The 17248-nt window shown below is 40.2% G+C and overlaps 1 protein-coding gene across 1 annotated transcript in view; it reads left to right on the top strand.

Annotated features, from left to right (window-relative positions):
• The window catches only part of LOC139011060 (zinc finger protein 791-like), a 35689-nt gene extending 24355 nt beyond the window's left edge, over positions 1–11334 (top strand). The window contains exons 2-4 of the mRNA XM_070416258.1: positions 4784–4910; positions 5101–5161; positions 6904–11334. Coding sequence (XP_070272359.1) covers positions 4784–4910; positions 5101–5161; positions 6904–8548 — 1833 coding nt within the window. The 3' untranslated portion in view covers positions 8549–11334. The remainder of the gene's footprint in view (positions 1–4783; positions 4911–5100; positions 5162–6903) is intronic.
• Positions 11335–17248: the final 5914 nt, after the last annotated feature.

Here is a 17248-nt window from a genome sequence, read left to right as displayed (position 1 = left end):
TTGAACAGGAGTGGTGAGAGTGGGCATCCCTGTCTTGTTCCTGTTCTTAGGGGAAATGGTGTTAGTTTTTGTCCATTGAGTATGATGTTGGCAGTGGGCCTGTCATATATGGCTTTTATTATGTTGAGGTATGATCCTTCTATTCCCACCTTTCTGAGAGTTTTTATCAAAAATGGGTGTTGGATTTTGTCGAATGCTTTTTCTGCATCAATTGATATGACCATGTGGTTTTTTTCTTTCAATTTGTTTATGTGATGTATCACATTTATTGATTTACGGATGTTGTACCATCCTTGCATCTCTGGGATGAATCCTACTTGGTCATGGTGTATGATCCTTCTGATGTACTGCTGGATCCGATTTGCTAAGATTTTGTTGAGGATTTTGGCATCTATGTTCATGAGGGATATTGGCCTGTAATTCTCTTTCATTGTGATGTCTTTACCTGGTTTTGGTATTAGGGTGATGCTGGCTTCATAGAATGAGCTTGGAAGCGTTCCTTCCTCTTGAATTTTTTGTAGTAGTCTGAGGAGGGTAGGTTTTAGTTCTTCCTTGAATGTTTGGTAGAACTCCCCTGTGAAGCCGTCTGGCCCTGGGCTTTTGTTTGCTGGAAGCTTTCTGATGACTGCTTCAATTTCTTCCATAGTTATTGGCCTATTGAGGTTTTTAGATTCTTCCTGATTGAGTTTTGGAATGTTGTATTTTTCTAGGAATTTGTCCATTTCCTCCAGGTTGTCCAGTTTGTTGGAGTAGAGTTGCTCGTAGTATTGTTTAACAATCATTTGTATTTCTGTGGGGTCTGTTGTTATTTCGCCTCTATCATTTCTGATTTGGTTTATTTGGGACCTCTCTCTTTGCTTCTTGGTGAGCCTGGCTAGGGGTTTGTCAATCTTGTTTATCCTTTCAAAGAACCAGCTCTTGGTTTCATTGATTTTCTGTATTGTTTTTTTGGTCTCTATTTCATTGATTTCTGCTCTAATCTTTATTATCTCCTTCCTTCTGCTCACTCTGGGGTTTTCTTGTTGCTCTCTTTCTAATTCTTTGAGTTGTAGAGTTAGATGATTGACTACCATTTTTTCTTGTTTTTTGAGATAGGCCTGTAGAGCTATAAACTTCCCTCTCAGGACTGCTTTCATTGTGTCCCAGAGGTTTTGGATTGTTGTGTTTTCATTGTCATTAGTGTCCAGGATGTTTTTAATTTCTTCTTTGATGTCATCGGTAACCCAATCAATATTTAATAACATGCTATTCAGCTTCCAAGTGTTTGAGTATTTTGGGTTGTTTTTATTGTAGTTTATTTCTAACATTATGCCATCGTGGTCTGTGAAGAAGCTTTTTATGATTTCAATCTTCTTGAATTTGTGGAGACTTTGCTTGTGACCCAATATGTGGTCTATTTTTGAATATGTCCCATGAGCACCTGAGAGGAATGTATATTCCGCAGCTGTGGGGTGAAGTGTTCTGAAGATGTCAATTAAGTCCATCTGATCTAGTGAGTCATTTAGGATTGCTGTTTCTTTGCTGAGTTTTTGTCTAGCGGATTTATCCAGTGATGTCAGTGGTGTATTAAAGTCCCCTACTATGATTGTATTGTTGTCGATCTCTCCCCTGATATCTTCCAGAAGTTTTCTTATGTATGTGGGTGCTCCTGCATTGGGTGCATATATGTTTACCAGGGTTATATCTTCTTGTTGTATTGATCCCTTTAGTATTATGAAGTGGCCTTCCTTATCTCTGGTTATGGCCTTCACTTTGAGATGTACTTTGTCAGATATAAGTATTGCTACCCCAGCTTTCTTTTCCTTTCCATTTGCGTGAAAGATATTTTTCCATCCCTTCACTTTCAGTCTGTGTGAGTCCCTTCTAATGAGGTGGGTCTCTTGTAGACAGCAGATGTATGGGTCATGTTTTTTTATCCATTCAGCCACTCGATGTCTTTTGGTTGGAGCATTTAGTCCATTTACATTTAAAGTTATTATTGAAAGGTATTTGTTTGTAGCCATTTCTTTTTGTGTGTGTGTGTGTGGCTGTTTTCTTTCTGAGCTTGATATTTCTTCTTTTTACACCAGTCCCTTTAGCATTTCTTGCATGGCTGGCTTGGTGGTGATAAACTCCCTTAGCCCTTTTTTGTCTGTGAAGCTTCTTATTTCCCCTTCAATTTTGAATGATAGCCTTGCTGGATAGAGTATTCTTGGATTCAGTCCTTTGCTTTGCATCACTTTGTAGATTTCCGTCCATTCTTTTCTGGCCTGATGTGTTTCTGTTGAGAAATCATTTGATAATCTAATGGGAGATCCCTTGTATGTTACTTTCCGTCTCTCTCTTGCAGCCTGTAAGCTTCTCTCTTTATCCTGAACATTTGCCATGGTAATTATGATGTGTCTTGGTGTGGGTCTTTTCGGGTTCACCTTGTTTGGGACTCTCTGGGCTTGTGTGACTTTTTTCTTCCCCACCTCAGGGAAGTTTTCTGATATTATTTCTTCGAATAGGTTTTCTAATCCATGTTCATCTTTCTGTTGTTCTGGCACCCCTATTATTCGTATGTTGTTTCGTTTCATGTTGTCCCAAAGCTCCCTTAGGCTCTCCTCCTGTCTTTTAATTTTTTTCTCCATTTGCCGTACAGTTTGAGTGTGTTTTGCTTCCTTGTCTTCTAATTCACTAATTCGGTCCTCCGCTTCTCCCAGTCTACTGTTGATACTTTCAATGGAGTTTTTTATTGAAGCTATGTCACTCTTCATTTCTTCTTGGGACTTACTTAAGTTGTTGATTTTTTCATCTGTTTCTTCTAGCTTCTTGCATAAGTAGTTGAGTTTTTCATCTGTTTCTTCTTGCTTCTTGAACATGTGGTGCATGTACTCTAGGAACCTTATTCTGAATTCTTTTTCCGTCATGTTGCATATCTCTGTCTCACTTAGCTGCTTTTCTGGCGAGTCCTCCTTTTCTTTCCTTTGGGGGTTTCTTTGCCTACCCATGTTTGATCTCGCTGACATATGTAGATGTTGAGGTGTTCAGTGGCTGCTCCCTGGGTGGCAGGGGCTCCTTGGGTTGTGGTTGCTGCTCAGACGGTTGCGGTAGCAGCTGCTTTCCAGTTGGCAGCAGCTCCTCTGGTGGGTGTTGTTCACAGCTGTGTTGGCTCTTCTGGCTGGTGGGGGGAGGCTTCACGTACAGTTGCTGTTCCACAGACAGAGGGTGTGGTGATCAGGAGGCTGTGGTGATCAGGAGGCTGCGGTGATCAGGGGGCTGCTGTTGCTTGGATCTGCCTGGTCAGGGTCTGTGTCTGTCCCAAGAGACGCGGCTGTCTGCCATGCGGTCTCCCTCCGACCCTCTGGGCTCAGGTCTGGCCTCCAATGTGTTCTTTATTTGTGTTGTGTCATTCTTTATCTCAGACTGGGGTTTTTTCATATTTACTATATCTTTTTTCATACTGTTGAGCATTTTTTTAAAATATATTTTATTGATTTTTTACAAAGAGGAAGGAAGAGGGATAGAGAATTAGAAACATCGATGAGAGAAAAACATGGGTCAGCTGCCTCCTGCACACCCACTACTGGAGATGTACCCACAACCAAGGTACATGCCCTTGACCGGAATCGAACCTGGGACCCTTGAGTCCGCAGGCTGGCGCTCTATCTACTGAGCCAAACCAGTTACGGCCTGTTGAGCATTTTTAACATCATTACTCTGAACTCTGTTTCAGATAAATTTCTTATCTCTGCTTCACTTTTCTCCTAGAGAATTCGATAGTTCTTTCATTTGGAGGTTGTTTCTTTGTTTCCTCATTTTGGTTGTCTGTTTGGATTTATGACTATGTTTTACGTAGATCCCCTATACCTCTCTATCCCTAGTGCAGGACAGTGTTAAAGGCTGTTTCTGACTAATTGGATCAAGCAAAGACTCAAAGCCTCCAGAGACCGCCTCTTTCTACAGACTAATAGGATTCCAACTTGAATTGCCCCCGGCAGTCGTCCTCAGGTGTAATGAGTTTTTTTCAATAGGGTGTGGCAGTTGATTTTGCCTGGAGGCTAATTGTTACTTTTAATTTCTTAAGTGGCCTCAGGGCAAGGTGTTTTCCAATAGGGTGTGTCGACTATCTTCCCCTCAGGCAAGGCAGATGTCTACTAGTATGTGGGAAAGATGTCCTCCGCTGTGTGAAGGAATGACTCAGCCCAGGAAACTTGGGCTGTCTGCCTTCTGAGCTCTATTCCCCGAGTTCCCAATCCTGGGTTCTGCTTTCACAGCTCCAGTCCGTTTCTCCCTCCCTCTGCCAGAGCACAAGGTGGATGGCTCCACAAGGAATTTTTGTGCATTGGTCCTTTAAGAGGGTGCCCGAACTTTCAGCTGCCACTCCCTGGCAGACAGCACCCCACTGCTTTTCACAGCTAGATGTTATGTGGTTGCCCTTCTCAGTTTGGTGTTCTCTGCTGGGGAGCCCAGCTTCAGGATTACATCCCAGAGTTCTCAGTGGCACCCCTCTCCCCCACAGCTGAGATATCTCTCTGGGACTTCAGTTGCTGTCTGTGGGTGCCCAGCCAGCCCTTTCGCACCTCCACCCCTCCTACCAGTCTCTGTGCAGTCTCCACCTTTGGTCCTTGGGTATCAGGTTCTCTTCTGTGAGTTTTCCATTGATTATTCAGGAAGCCTTTCTGTATTTCAGTTATAATTCCAGCTTGTTCCTGGGAACATGTTCATGCAGCATCCTCCTACTCTGCTGCCATTTTTCTAGAATATTTTGATACCACAATATATGTGAACTTCTTATGAATACATATGTGGGATGCTTTAGGATTCAGTGGCCTTTGAGGATGTGGCTGTAAACTTTACCCTGGAAGAGTGGGCTCTGCTGGATCCTTCACAGAAGAAACTCTACAGAGATGTGATGCGGGAAACCTTGAAGAACCTGGCCTCAATAGGTAAGGGTGTCAACATTCCTTCATTTAGCAACTTAGAGAACAGATGTTTCTTGTCTATCAACATTATTCTCTGATTTGGAATAGGGAAAGAGAACACTTTTGTAAACAAACCAGGCATAGTCAGAGCTCGTCACAGACCTGCAATGTAATAATTCTTAAACTTTTTTATTTTTCTGGGCCTACATTTCAGGAAGAAAATTAGAAGACCATAACATTGGCGATCAGTACAAAAATCAGGGAAGAAATCTAAGGTAAGTTATATTCACAACAGAAATCAGTGTCCCCACAAGGGGATCTTCATATGTGATGAAAATTTAAAAACAAGCAGACACTCCTCAAAAAATTAAAAATGGAATTGCCTTATGACCCAGTGACTCCACTTCTGAGTATATATCTTAGGAAACCCAAAACATTAATTCAAAATACTATATGCACTCCCATGCTCATTGCAGCACTCTACAATGGCCAAGATATGGAAGGAACCCAAGTGCCCATCAGTGGACAAGTGGATAAAAATATTGTACATATATACAGTGCAATACTACTCAGACATAAAAAAAAGAATGAAATCTTATCACTAGCAACAGCATGGATGGCACTAGAGCAGGGGTGGGCAACCCCTGGCACGCATGCCAAACATGGCACGCCAGTAACTTTTGCTGGCACGCGAAACCCTCTCTTATAATCTTCCATTTACAATTTTTTTCTTAATATCGACTTTTTTATTTTTCAGATAAATTCAGTGTAGGTGCATCTTAGTTAAGACCATAGACATGGATTGACGAAAGAGAGGAAGAGCAATTTCTATGCCTCTGCCTTAACTCTCCCTGCCTTCCTAGATCCGACCAGTGTTTTGGTTTCATCCACATACGCTTGTGAATCTTTGTTCTCAGTGATGAATTTTGTTAAGTCTCGTAATAGGAGTAGCCTGACGGATGAAAGTAGTAGCTCATGGATATCTCTGAAGGTCACGAAATATAAACCTGATGTAAAATCTCTGTCATCAGTGATGCAGCAGCAAAAGTCCCACGGATGATATCAAACGGAGTCATAAAGTTTTTTGTCGGACTATCAGTGTACATGTATACATTAAAAAATAAAAGTATTTTTCATCATCATATACTGTGTTTTTGTCGCTCAAATGAATTTCATGATTTCTTCAAGGTTCTTCATATACGTACACCTTAAGAGATATCAAGTAGGCGTAACATGTTCTCAAAAAATTAGGGTTGGCACGCAGAATAATTTTGAGTCAGAGATTTTGCTGGTTTTGGCACGCACTCACAAAAAGGTTGCCCACCCCTGCCCTAGAGGGTATTATGCTAATGGAAATAAGTCACACAGAGAAAGACAAATACAATATGATTTCACTTATATGTGGAATCTAAAGAACAAAATAAACAAAATAGAAACACACTCATAGATACAGAGAACAGACTGGTGGTTGTCAGATCAAAGTGGGGTTGGGGACTGGGTGAAAAAGGTGAAGGGATTAAGAAGTACTAATTGGTGGTTACAAAATAGTCATAAGGATGTAAGATATAACATAGGAAATGTGGCCAATAATTTTGTAATAGCTATGTATGAAATATCAAGGGGACAACCACTATGCTGTACACATGAAACTAATACAAAATAATACTTTATGTAAACTGTAATTGAAATAATAAATAATAAAAACAGACACAGCTTCAAATTTATTTAATTTTAGAAAAATTTTACCAAAAATGTTTTCTAAATTGTGACATAAGATGTTCAGTGTTTCCAAAATAGTTTACTTGGAAACAGTATTCAGAAACTCCATATATGAATAGCACTACTTTAATAAAGAAGGTCAAACCTTCTTTAAGAGCATTCATTATATTCAGTTTCAAACAATTCAGACAGGGCAGAAAACCTACTCTTTCCCTATAAATTGTAAAAACAATTCTAATGTTTATGAATAAATGTAAATTAATAAGTCACTAATCATGTACTTCTGGTTTTTTTATAGACATATGGCAGAGAGAGACTGTGAAAGTAAAGGTAGTCAATATGGAGAAAACTTCAACCTTATTTCAAATCTTAATCTGAACAAGAAAACTTCTAAAGTAAAACCATGGGAGTGCAGTGTGTGTGGAAAATTCTTCATGAGTCGTTCATCCCTTAATAGGCACATAAGATCTCACACTGCACCCAAACCATGCAAGTATCAGGAATATGGAAAGAAACCTTACAAATGCAAGATATGTGGGAAAGCCTTCAGTTATCTTCAACCTTTTCAAAAACATGAAAGAAATCACAGTGTAGAGAAATCATATAAATGTAAGGAATGTGGGAAATCCTTTAGATATCGTCAGTCTGTTCGAAAACATGAACGAACTCACACGGGAGAGAAACCCTATCAATGTAAACAATGTGGGAAAGCCTTTAGATATCATCAAACCTTCCAAACACATGAAAGAACTCACACAGGAGAGAAACCCTATGAATGTAAGCAATGTGGTAAAGCCCTCAGTTGTCCCAGTTCCTATCGAAGCCATGAAAGGACTCATACTGGAGAAAAACCCTATGAATGTAAAAAGTGTAATAAAGCCTTCAGTTGTCCAAGTTCTCTTCGAAAACATGAAAGAACTCATACTGGAGAGAAACCCTATGACTGTAAGGAATGTGGGAAAGCCTTTATTTCTCTCGGAAGCTTTCAAAGACACATGATAACACATACTGGAGATGGACGTTATAAATGTAAGGACTGTGGGAAAGCATTCAATTGTCCCAGTTCATATCGAATACATGAAAGATCTCACACTGGAGAAAAACCCTACGAATGTAAACAATGTGGTAGAGCCTTCAGTTGTTCCAGTTCCTTTCGAACACATGAAAGAACTCACACTGGAGAGAAACCCTATCAATGTAAGGAGTGTGGAAAAGCTTTCCATTGGCTCACGACTTTTCAAGTCCATGTGAGAACTCACACTGGAGAGAAACCCTATATATGTAAGCTATGTGGTAAAGCCCTTAGTTGTCCCACTTCCTTTCGAAGACATGAAAGAACTCACAGTGCCGAGAAACCCTATGAATGTAAACAGTGTAGGAAAACCTTCAGTTCTGCTCTAGGTTTGCAAATACATGAAAGAACTCACACTGGAGAGAAACCCTATAAATGTGAGGAATGTGGGAAAGCATTTGTATCTCTCACAAGCTTTCGAAGACACATGATGACACACACTGGAGATGGCCCTTATAAATGTAAGGAATGTGGGAAAGCATTCAACTGTCCCAGTTCATTTCGAATACATGAAAGAACTCACACTGGAGAGAAACCTTATGAATGTAAAATATGTGGTAAAGCCTTCAGTTGCTCAAGTTATGTTCAAGTACATGAAAGAACTCACACTGGAGAGAAACCCTATGAATGTAAAGAATGTGGGAAAGCTTTCATTTATCGTACAACCTTTCGAGGTCACATGAGAGTGCACACTGGAGAAAAACCGTATAAATGTGAAGAATGTGGGAAAGCCTTTAGTCGACCCAGTTCATATAGAAGCCATGAAAGAATTCACACTGGAGAGAAACTTCTTCAGTGTAAGCATTGTGGGAAAGCCTTCAATTGGCCCACATCCTTACATAAACATGTCATAAGAATGCACACTGGATAAATTATAACTGATAAATACAGAAAGGTTTTCACTCTTTACAAATACACTCAAAGTTATGTGAAAACTCCACTGGAGAGAAATGGCTATGAATGTAAGTTATATGGGAAAGCCAGATGCAAATTAATTTACATGTAATACTCCAGAAAATTAGTGACATAAAAGAAATGTTTCAAAGCTAAAAATATATTTTCTTTATCAGAGACTCATCCTGAAATTCAGTCTCTGGACTATGAAACTGTCTCTGGGCCTGTTACTTTTGCAAATGAGCAATTAGTTCAGGCAATTCTGTAAGTACTCTTTAAGCAACAGTATACACTTTTAATAGGTAGTTTTTCTTAAATCAGCTTATAAAATTTTTGTTTTTCCATTTTAAAGTCTGTTGGATTTATGGGTGAGTTGGAATATAATTGTACTACATACTAGTAGGATTAATTTTTATACAAAAACCTAACCCTGTAAGTTAAGGGAAATAGTGACACATTGGAATTTGTTAGGGTTTTCCTATTGGCTTATGTGGCAAGTACTGGATATTTCTTACCCATGATAAATATTCCTCTTCTTAGGAGAAAAGCTTTCTTTGTCTTTCATCAAAAGAGCCTTACTAATTTTTCTTACTAAAGGATATTTGGCATAAACTTGTAAATATGCAAAGTTTATTATCTACACTAATAAAAGAGAAACATGCAAATTGGTGTCACTCCGCTACAGCCACCAGCCAATCAGATGACTATGCAAATTAGCCCAACAAAGATGGTGGTTAATTTGCATATGCAGGCATGAAGACTGAAGATGGAAGTGGCTTGGCTTCTCCGCCGCGGCCGGACCAAAGGCCTGGGTCCCAGGTGCTGGAGGAAAACCGGTGCCAGCAGCCAGGGGAAGGAAGGTCTATTGCGCAAATCTTCATGCAACAGGCTTCTAGTAGAGTATGATATCACTTGAATTGCTATTTACATCTTTCCCTTTACTCTGTCATTGGCTGTGATTTGGAAAACAGACTTCACATTAAGAAGAGCTACTTGGCCGTAGCCAGTTTGGCTCAGTGAATAGAGCATTGGCCTGTGAACCAAAGGGTCCCAGGTTCAATTCCAGTCAAGGGCATGTACCTTGGTTGCAGGCTCAGCCCAGGCCCTGGTTTGCTCATACAGGAGGCAACCAATCAATGTGTTTCTCTCACATCAATGTTTTTCTCTGTCTTTCCCTCTCCCACTCTCCCTAAAAATCAATGGAAAAATATCCTCGGGTGAGGATTAACAAAAAAAAGAAGAGCTATCTGTATTAACATCAGCCTCAAACTTACAGAATAATCTTAAAATGTTTACAAGTATAATTATTTTATATTTAAATTCACAGCTACAATATATTTGCACCAAAGCTACATTTTCCCCTCAATCCAATAAATCCTACGATACTCTGATGTCACTATTTAAGGTATTGTTTACCTATAATACAATTAGAATGATTATTTGCTATCATTCAAGTCAACTAGTGGCATCACCATCCCTCTATTCATATTGAGTACCTACTATGTGCCTGAGCTGGACACCAGAAATATAACAGTGAACATAACTAAAGTGGTTACTGCTCACAGTGTTTCAAGTTTGTGAGATTAAAAGCACGTTTCTAACTACTTTCTTATGTGTTTTTAACACTTAAATTCTGATTAATTTTTCATTATAACATTATCTTAGGTAGACCAATAAGCTTTTATATTTTCCACACACACACAAAAAAAAAGATACCTGTGACAGGACAACAAAATGTAGAATTGGAGATGGCTCTCCTGAAACGTTATGTCAACATGAGTAAGGTTGTGCCCTACATTTTCTAGAACATTTTCTGTTCTTTTTATGCTTTCATGTTAAAATTCACTAATAACCTCATTTGCATGAGATTCAGAAGGCCTCAGTTTTTGAACCATAGAGCACAGAGAGACAGATGCATAGACGTTTTATATATACCTGCTTCCAATCCATTGTCATTATTTGTCCTGCCAGTCAAGAGTGTCCTAAATGCCACTAGCAACTACATGACTTCCAGTTTCTTAGAACTGTAGGTTTCCACAGATGCCTCCACAAGATCCACAGCAAAGAACTGTCCTTTTGGCATTTTCTAAAAGCTCTCAAGTATCCACCAAACAACAAATTCAGACTGTTGTGTTTGAGAATGTTCTCTGAAACGCTGACTTCTCTAGACTGTACTTGTATAAGGTCTAAGTTGCAAAGTAAACAACTCATTCTGTTATTATTGCTAGTGACTATGTGTTCCTAGACACAGAGACAGCTACAGAGGTGCTGTCAAGAAGAACTACATGGAGTCTGTTCCCCTGCTGCAGTGTGCAGTGACTGCTCTGACTCAGTCCTTCCTCACATCAGGCAGATTGTGGATATTTTCAGTTACAGCTGAACATAAGTCCTTAGGACATTGTCAGTTATGTTTGTATAATTTAAAGCAGTGTTCACTGACGTTTTTGGGTTTTTTTGTGTGTGTTTTTTTTGTCAAATGCTTCTATAGATGTTTCTTAGAAATTTTTTCAACTGTTTCAAACAGCTTATGTGCTAACAAATATATGTTACACTTCCTGACAGGATATATTAATAAAACATCCCATTGCAATTGTGGATTTTAGGTCAATTTGTGATTTTTGTCAAGTTAATCATACATTTTAAATCAGTGTTATGTATTTTTTCCTCAGGCAAGTTTTTTTTTTTTTAATTTTCCTATAGTTAAAAATGTTTGTGATTAAACTAACCTCTCATTCATTCTTTAATAAAACCTTATATCATGGCTTTGTTGGTGCCTTCTTGCCAAAAACTGTAGGATCACATCTGTACTAAAGAAAGCGGTGTAATGAATTGTGATAAGGATGACCACACACCATACATGATAATGGGTTGCATCAGTGAGAGATCTTATGCAGTTTGGGCTTGTGGTAAGTGATGGGATGGGTATTCCAGGAAGGAAATGTTCCTGTGTATTGGATACTGTGGGGAGGAAAACTAAATTCTGTCTTTGGTAATCATATTAGTTCTTAACTAAACATGGGAATATTCCCTATGGTATGTGGGACACTTTCATATAAAGTACCTCAGTTAAAATGTATAAAGTCGCTTGCTCTTTAGCAAACTTTATAATATCAACTGACCTTTTGGATTCAGATAAATCAGTGGTTCTCAACCTGTGGGTTGTGACCCCTTTGGGGGTCGAACAACCCTTTCACAGGGGTCGCCTAAGACCATCGGAAAACACATATATAATTACATATTGTTTTGTGATTAATCACTATGCTTTCATTATGTTCAATTTGTAACAAATTGAAAATACATCCTGCATATTAGATATTTACATTACCATTCATAACAGTAGCAAAATTACAGTTATGAAGTAGCAACAAAAATAATTTTGTAGTTGGGGGTCACAACAATATGAGGAACTGTATTAAAGGGTCGCGGCATTAGAAAGGTTGAGAACCACTGAGATAAACTGTCAACACAAACCTAGCAAGGGAGAAAGATAAGGTCCCTATTCCATTTGAGCCTTTTTTGCTCAGAAACTATGGATGGTCTTGATGCAGTTTTTTAACATTACTCTCCTGTCAGGCACTAGACTCAAAATACCCACCATTTTTTGTACAGCCACTATAGAAAACAGTATAGAGATTCCTCCAAAAACTAAAATGGAACTATCATATGATCCAGCAATCCCACTTCTGGATATATAAAGAAAATGAAAACAAAATATATATATATATGGACCCTATGTTCATTGCAGCATTATCCTATATAATAAAAGGGTAATATGCAAATAGACCAAGTGGCAGAACCAATCAAAACAATATGCTAATGATATGCTAAGGCTGCTCAACCACTCGCTATGATGTGCACTGACTACCAGGGGACAGTCAACCAGTCGCTATGATGTGCACTGACCACCAGGGGGTACATGCTCCGACCAGTAGGTTAGCTTGCTGCTGGGGTCCAGCTGATTGGGACTGAGCAAGATGGGCCAGACACACCCTGGAGCCCCCCCCCCCCCCCAGTCCCTCCCCGGCCTGATGATCGTGCACTGGTAGAGTCCCTCAGCCTGGCCTGCACCTTCTCCCAATCTGGGACCCCTCAGGGGATGTCAGAGAGCCAGTTTCAGCCCAATCCTGCAGGCCACTCCCCTTGGGAGGGCGCCTGATGCAGGGCTCATGGCTGGTGAGAGATGCTGCGGCAGCACGAGCCTCTCTTGATCGGGACTAATTGGGCGCAAACCATGGCAGGCACAGTGGGGCCAGGATGGGCAGGAGCAGCAGGCAGCGTTGGACTGCGGGTTTCGGCCTGATCCCTGCAGGCCACCCAGAGGGACCCCACCCATGCACAAATTCGTGCACTGGGCCTCTATAATAGTCAAGACATGGAAACAACCCAAGTGTCCATTTGATAGATGAATGGATAAAGAAGTGGTGCATATATACAATGGAATATTACCAATGAAAATGAATGAAATCTTGCCATTTGCAACAACAATGGACCTAGAGAGTATTATGCTAAGTGATATAAGTCAGACAAAGAAAGGTAAATATATGGTTTCACTTACATGTTGAATCTAAAAACAATGAGATTATACTGATGTTTGATAGGAGAGGAGTGGGGGAATGGGTGAAAAGAAGGTGAAGGGAAATATAGTTAATATGATAAATTTGCATGGTGATAAATGATTACGAGGCTTAGTGTGGTGGTCACATTGTAAGCTATATAAATATTGTACACCTAAAACTAATACAACATTGTATGCCAACACTTTGGGTATATAAGGAAATAAATGCTTTGAAGAAAACTAAACAGTAACGTGAGGTAATAGACGGCTGGATATGTGTGTGTCTCTCTTCTCTATAAAGGGTCAGGGCCTCAGTGAGTGAGGATGTCCTTATTGATCATTTTTACTTCCACCATCTAATTCATTTTAAACACTGAGGAGGAATTACTCCGGTGCAGATATCAACAGTGGGGAGCAATATAGGCAGTTGATGGCTGTGGTTAACAGTAATGGTTTCAATAAAGGTATAGATGTGGTTAAAAGTTTTATTGCATGCCCAGCCAGAGTGGCTCAGTGGTTGAGCATCAACCTATGAACCAGATCATGGTTCGATTCCCAGTCAGGGCACATGCCCAGGTTGCAGGCTCAATCTCCAGTGTGGGGTGTGCAGGAGGCAGCCGACCAATGATTCTCTTTCATCATTGATGTTTCTATTTCTCTCTCCCTTGCCCTTCCTCTCTGAAATCAATTTTTTTAAAAATTAAAAGTTTTATTGCACGTAATAGTAATCACAAGTTTAGACATGGGTGATCTGAGACAAGACTTCCTATTGCTTTGGGCCACAGGTATTTGCCTTTTTTTTTCCCATTATCATTTTGCTGCCACACAGTCTGCACGAGGGAAGGGTTCTGGTCATCCGCACAGCTGTAGCCCATCATGGGTTTTCCTGTGAATAGAGTGATACTCAAGTCCAATGTAATTTTCTGGTTAAAACGCCAAAAAGGTCTATAGGAGTAATCAAAGGAATGGTTGAGGTAAGCTGCAGACAGTGCATAATCTTGAGTAACACCTTATTTAATGGAAAAGGGGTATGTTTGACCACCTCAAAATGAGACTTTTCTCATGTCTTTCATAAGAGGAGATCTGGAAGCTTTTTGTTTCAATGGCCCACAAAATTATAAAGTCCATTTTGCTGTTCACAGGACTCCTTTCCATATTCTTAGACTTCCAGCACCTCTTATGGAAGGGGGATGGTGGATATTGCCAGCTTTGTGTTTTATTAAAGAGCAAAGGAAATCCAAACTTCCCCCATTTTTCCAGTGATGTTTTCTTTGCATGGTATAGCTTATGTGATTTCATAATTATTTGTCTCAGTTGTTTTTGCCTCCTTCCAATCATTCATCTCGTCTTACAAATGAAAGTTAAAAGCAGGGAGAACTAGGTCATACCAAACTCATATAGCTCAGAATAATGGCATCTCTGTTTTAAAGGCCTGCAATCACCTCTACTGGGTACTGTCAAAAATTTTAGGGATTCCAAGATGGTGGTGGAAAAGGTGGAAGCTACACTGACCTTCTCCCAGAACCCAACTGGAATTACAACTAAAATATAGAAAAAATCATCCTGAATAACCAATAGAAGACTATCTGGAAAGAAGCCTTATAACCAAGTACTTAAAGAGAAGGCCACATTGAGACTGGTAGGAACGGCGGAAGTACGAGAGGGCTGGCCAGGCTCCCACAGGCAGCCGCTGAAGTTCCAGAGGGACATCTCACCTGTGGAGGGGTTCCCCTGAGAAGTCTGGAGTCTAAACTCTAAGCTGGGCACCCCTACTCAGAGCACCAGAACAGGGAAAGTTAGCCACATAACATCTGGCTGTAAATAGCAGAGGGGTTTCTGTCTGCCAGTGAGAGATGGCGAGAAACGCATGCACCCTCTTGAAGGGCCCACACACAAAATTTCGTTTGCAGTCACTCACCTTGGGTTCTGGTAGAGTGAGGGCAGAGTGGACCACAGCTGCGTGAGGAGAGTCTGGGGTTGGTGGCTCTGGGGAGAGAGCTGAGGGACAGCCAAATCCCTGTGCTGTCATTCCCCCATACTACTGAAGCCATCTTTCTCAGACAGCTTTCCCATCTGCAGTATTAGCCTGGGGGAAGCAACAGTCCCACCCATTAGAACCTCTCTTGCCCCACCCTATCGGGTTTATGCCCTGCTGAGGACTACAGCCAGAGACTGAATAAGTGACTGAGACTAACAGCGAGGATCAATAGTCACTTTAAATGTAAATGGCTAAGAAAACAAAACCCATGTATATACTGTCTTCAAGAGACCCACCTCAGAAGGAAAGATACAGACTAAAAGTAAAGAGATGGAAAAGATATTTCATGCAAATGAAAAGAAAAAAAAGCTGGAGTAGCAATATTTATATCTGAAAAAATTAGACCTAACACCAAAGCTATAGTGTATTTATAATAATAATAAAAGCATAATATGCTAATTAGACTGGACAACCTTCCGGATGAAGCCAGGACTGCCCAGGTCCCAGGTGCCTGCTGGCGGACGGAGGGAAGCCCGGGTCCCAGGTGCCAGAAGGAAGCCGGTGCCGGCAGCCGGAGGAAGGCAGGCCTACTCTTGCACAAGTTTCATGCATCGGGCCTCTAGTCAGTACATAATGATAAAGGGATCAATCCAACAAGAGGAGATGACCCTTGTAAACATTTATGCACCCAACATAGAAGCACCTAAATATGAAAAGCAAATCTTGATGAACATAAAGGGAGAGACTGACAGTAATACAGTTCTAGTAGGAGAATTTAACACCCCATTGACATCAATGTATATATCTTCCAGACAGAAAAACCAACAAAGAGATGGTGGCCTTAAATGACACACTGGATCAAATGGATTTAATTGATATCTTCAGAGCATTCCACCCCAAAGCAGATGACTATGCATTCTTTTCAAATGCACATGGAATGTTTTCTAGGATAGACCACATGTTAGGACACAAAACAAGTCTCAGTAAATTTAAGATTGAAATCATAGAAAGCATCTTCCTCTGACGATAATGCTATGAAACTTGAAATCAATCACAAGAAGAAAACTGAAAAGCACAAAGACAAGGACGCTGAACAATGTTACTAAACAATGAATGGGTTAACAATGAGATCAAGGAAGAAATCAAAAAATACCTTGAAACCGATGAACACAACGACCCAAAATCTGACGGACAGAGGGAAAGCAGTCGTAAGAGGAAACTTCATAGCCTGACAGGTATATACATGGGTTTTGTTTTCCCTGACACCTCAAGAAACAAGAAAAAGCTCAAAGAAACAATGTAGTTTTAACTTAAAGGAACTTGAGAAAGAACAACAAAGCCCATAATGAGTAGAAGGAAGGAAATAAAGATCAGAACAGAAATAAATGAAATATAGTCTAAAAAGCAATACAAAAGACCAATGAAACAAAGAGCTGGTTCTTTGAAAAGATAAACAAGATTGGCAAACCTTTAACCAGATTCATCAAGAAAGAGAGAGAGAGGCCCCAAATAAATAAAATCAGATATGAAAGAGAAGTAACAACTGACACCAAAGAAATACAAAGGATTGTAAGAAAATATTGTGAACAACCAAATGCCAACAAATTGGACAGTTTGGAAGAGATGGATAAATTCTGCCCTAGTCAGTTTGGCTTAGTGGATAGAGTGTCGACCTGCAGAACAAAGGGTCCCAGGTTCAATTCCAGTCAAGGGCATGTACTTCGGTTGCAGACTCCTCCCCAGCCCAGGGCCCTGGTCAGGGCGAGTGCAGGAGGCAACCAATCGATGTGTTTCTCTCATATCAATGTTTCTGTCTTTCCCTCTCTCTTCCACTCTCTCTAAAAATCAATGGAAAAATATCCTCAGTGGTTGAACATAGGCCTATGAGCCAGGAATTCACCGTTCAATTCCTGGTCAGGGCACATGCCCAGTTGCAGGCTCCATCCCCAGTGTGGGGCGTGTAGGAGGTAGCGGATTAATGATTCTTTCTCATCATTGATGTTTCTGTCTCTCTCTCCCTTCATCTCTGAAATCAATAAAAATATATTTTTTAATAAAAGATCATACACCATGATCAAGTGGGATTTATTATGGGGGTGCAAGGTTGGCACAATATCTGCAAAATATAAATGTGATATACCACA

This window comes from Myotis yumanensis, unplaced genomic scaffold (genome assembly GCF_028538775.1).
Source record: "Myotis yumanensis isolate MYYU_CA2020_CCGP unplaced genomic scaffold, mMyoYum1.0.hap1 SCAF_5, whole genome shotgun sequence".
NCBI lineage: Eukaryota > Metazoa > Chordata > Mammalia > Chiroptera > Vespertilionidae > Myotis > Myotis yumanensis.
The sequence above is the reverse complement of the archived record's forward strand: the minus strand, read 5'-3'. Positions and strand labels throughout refer to the sequence as shown.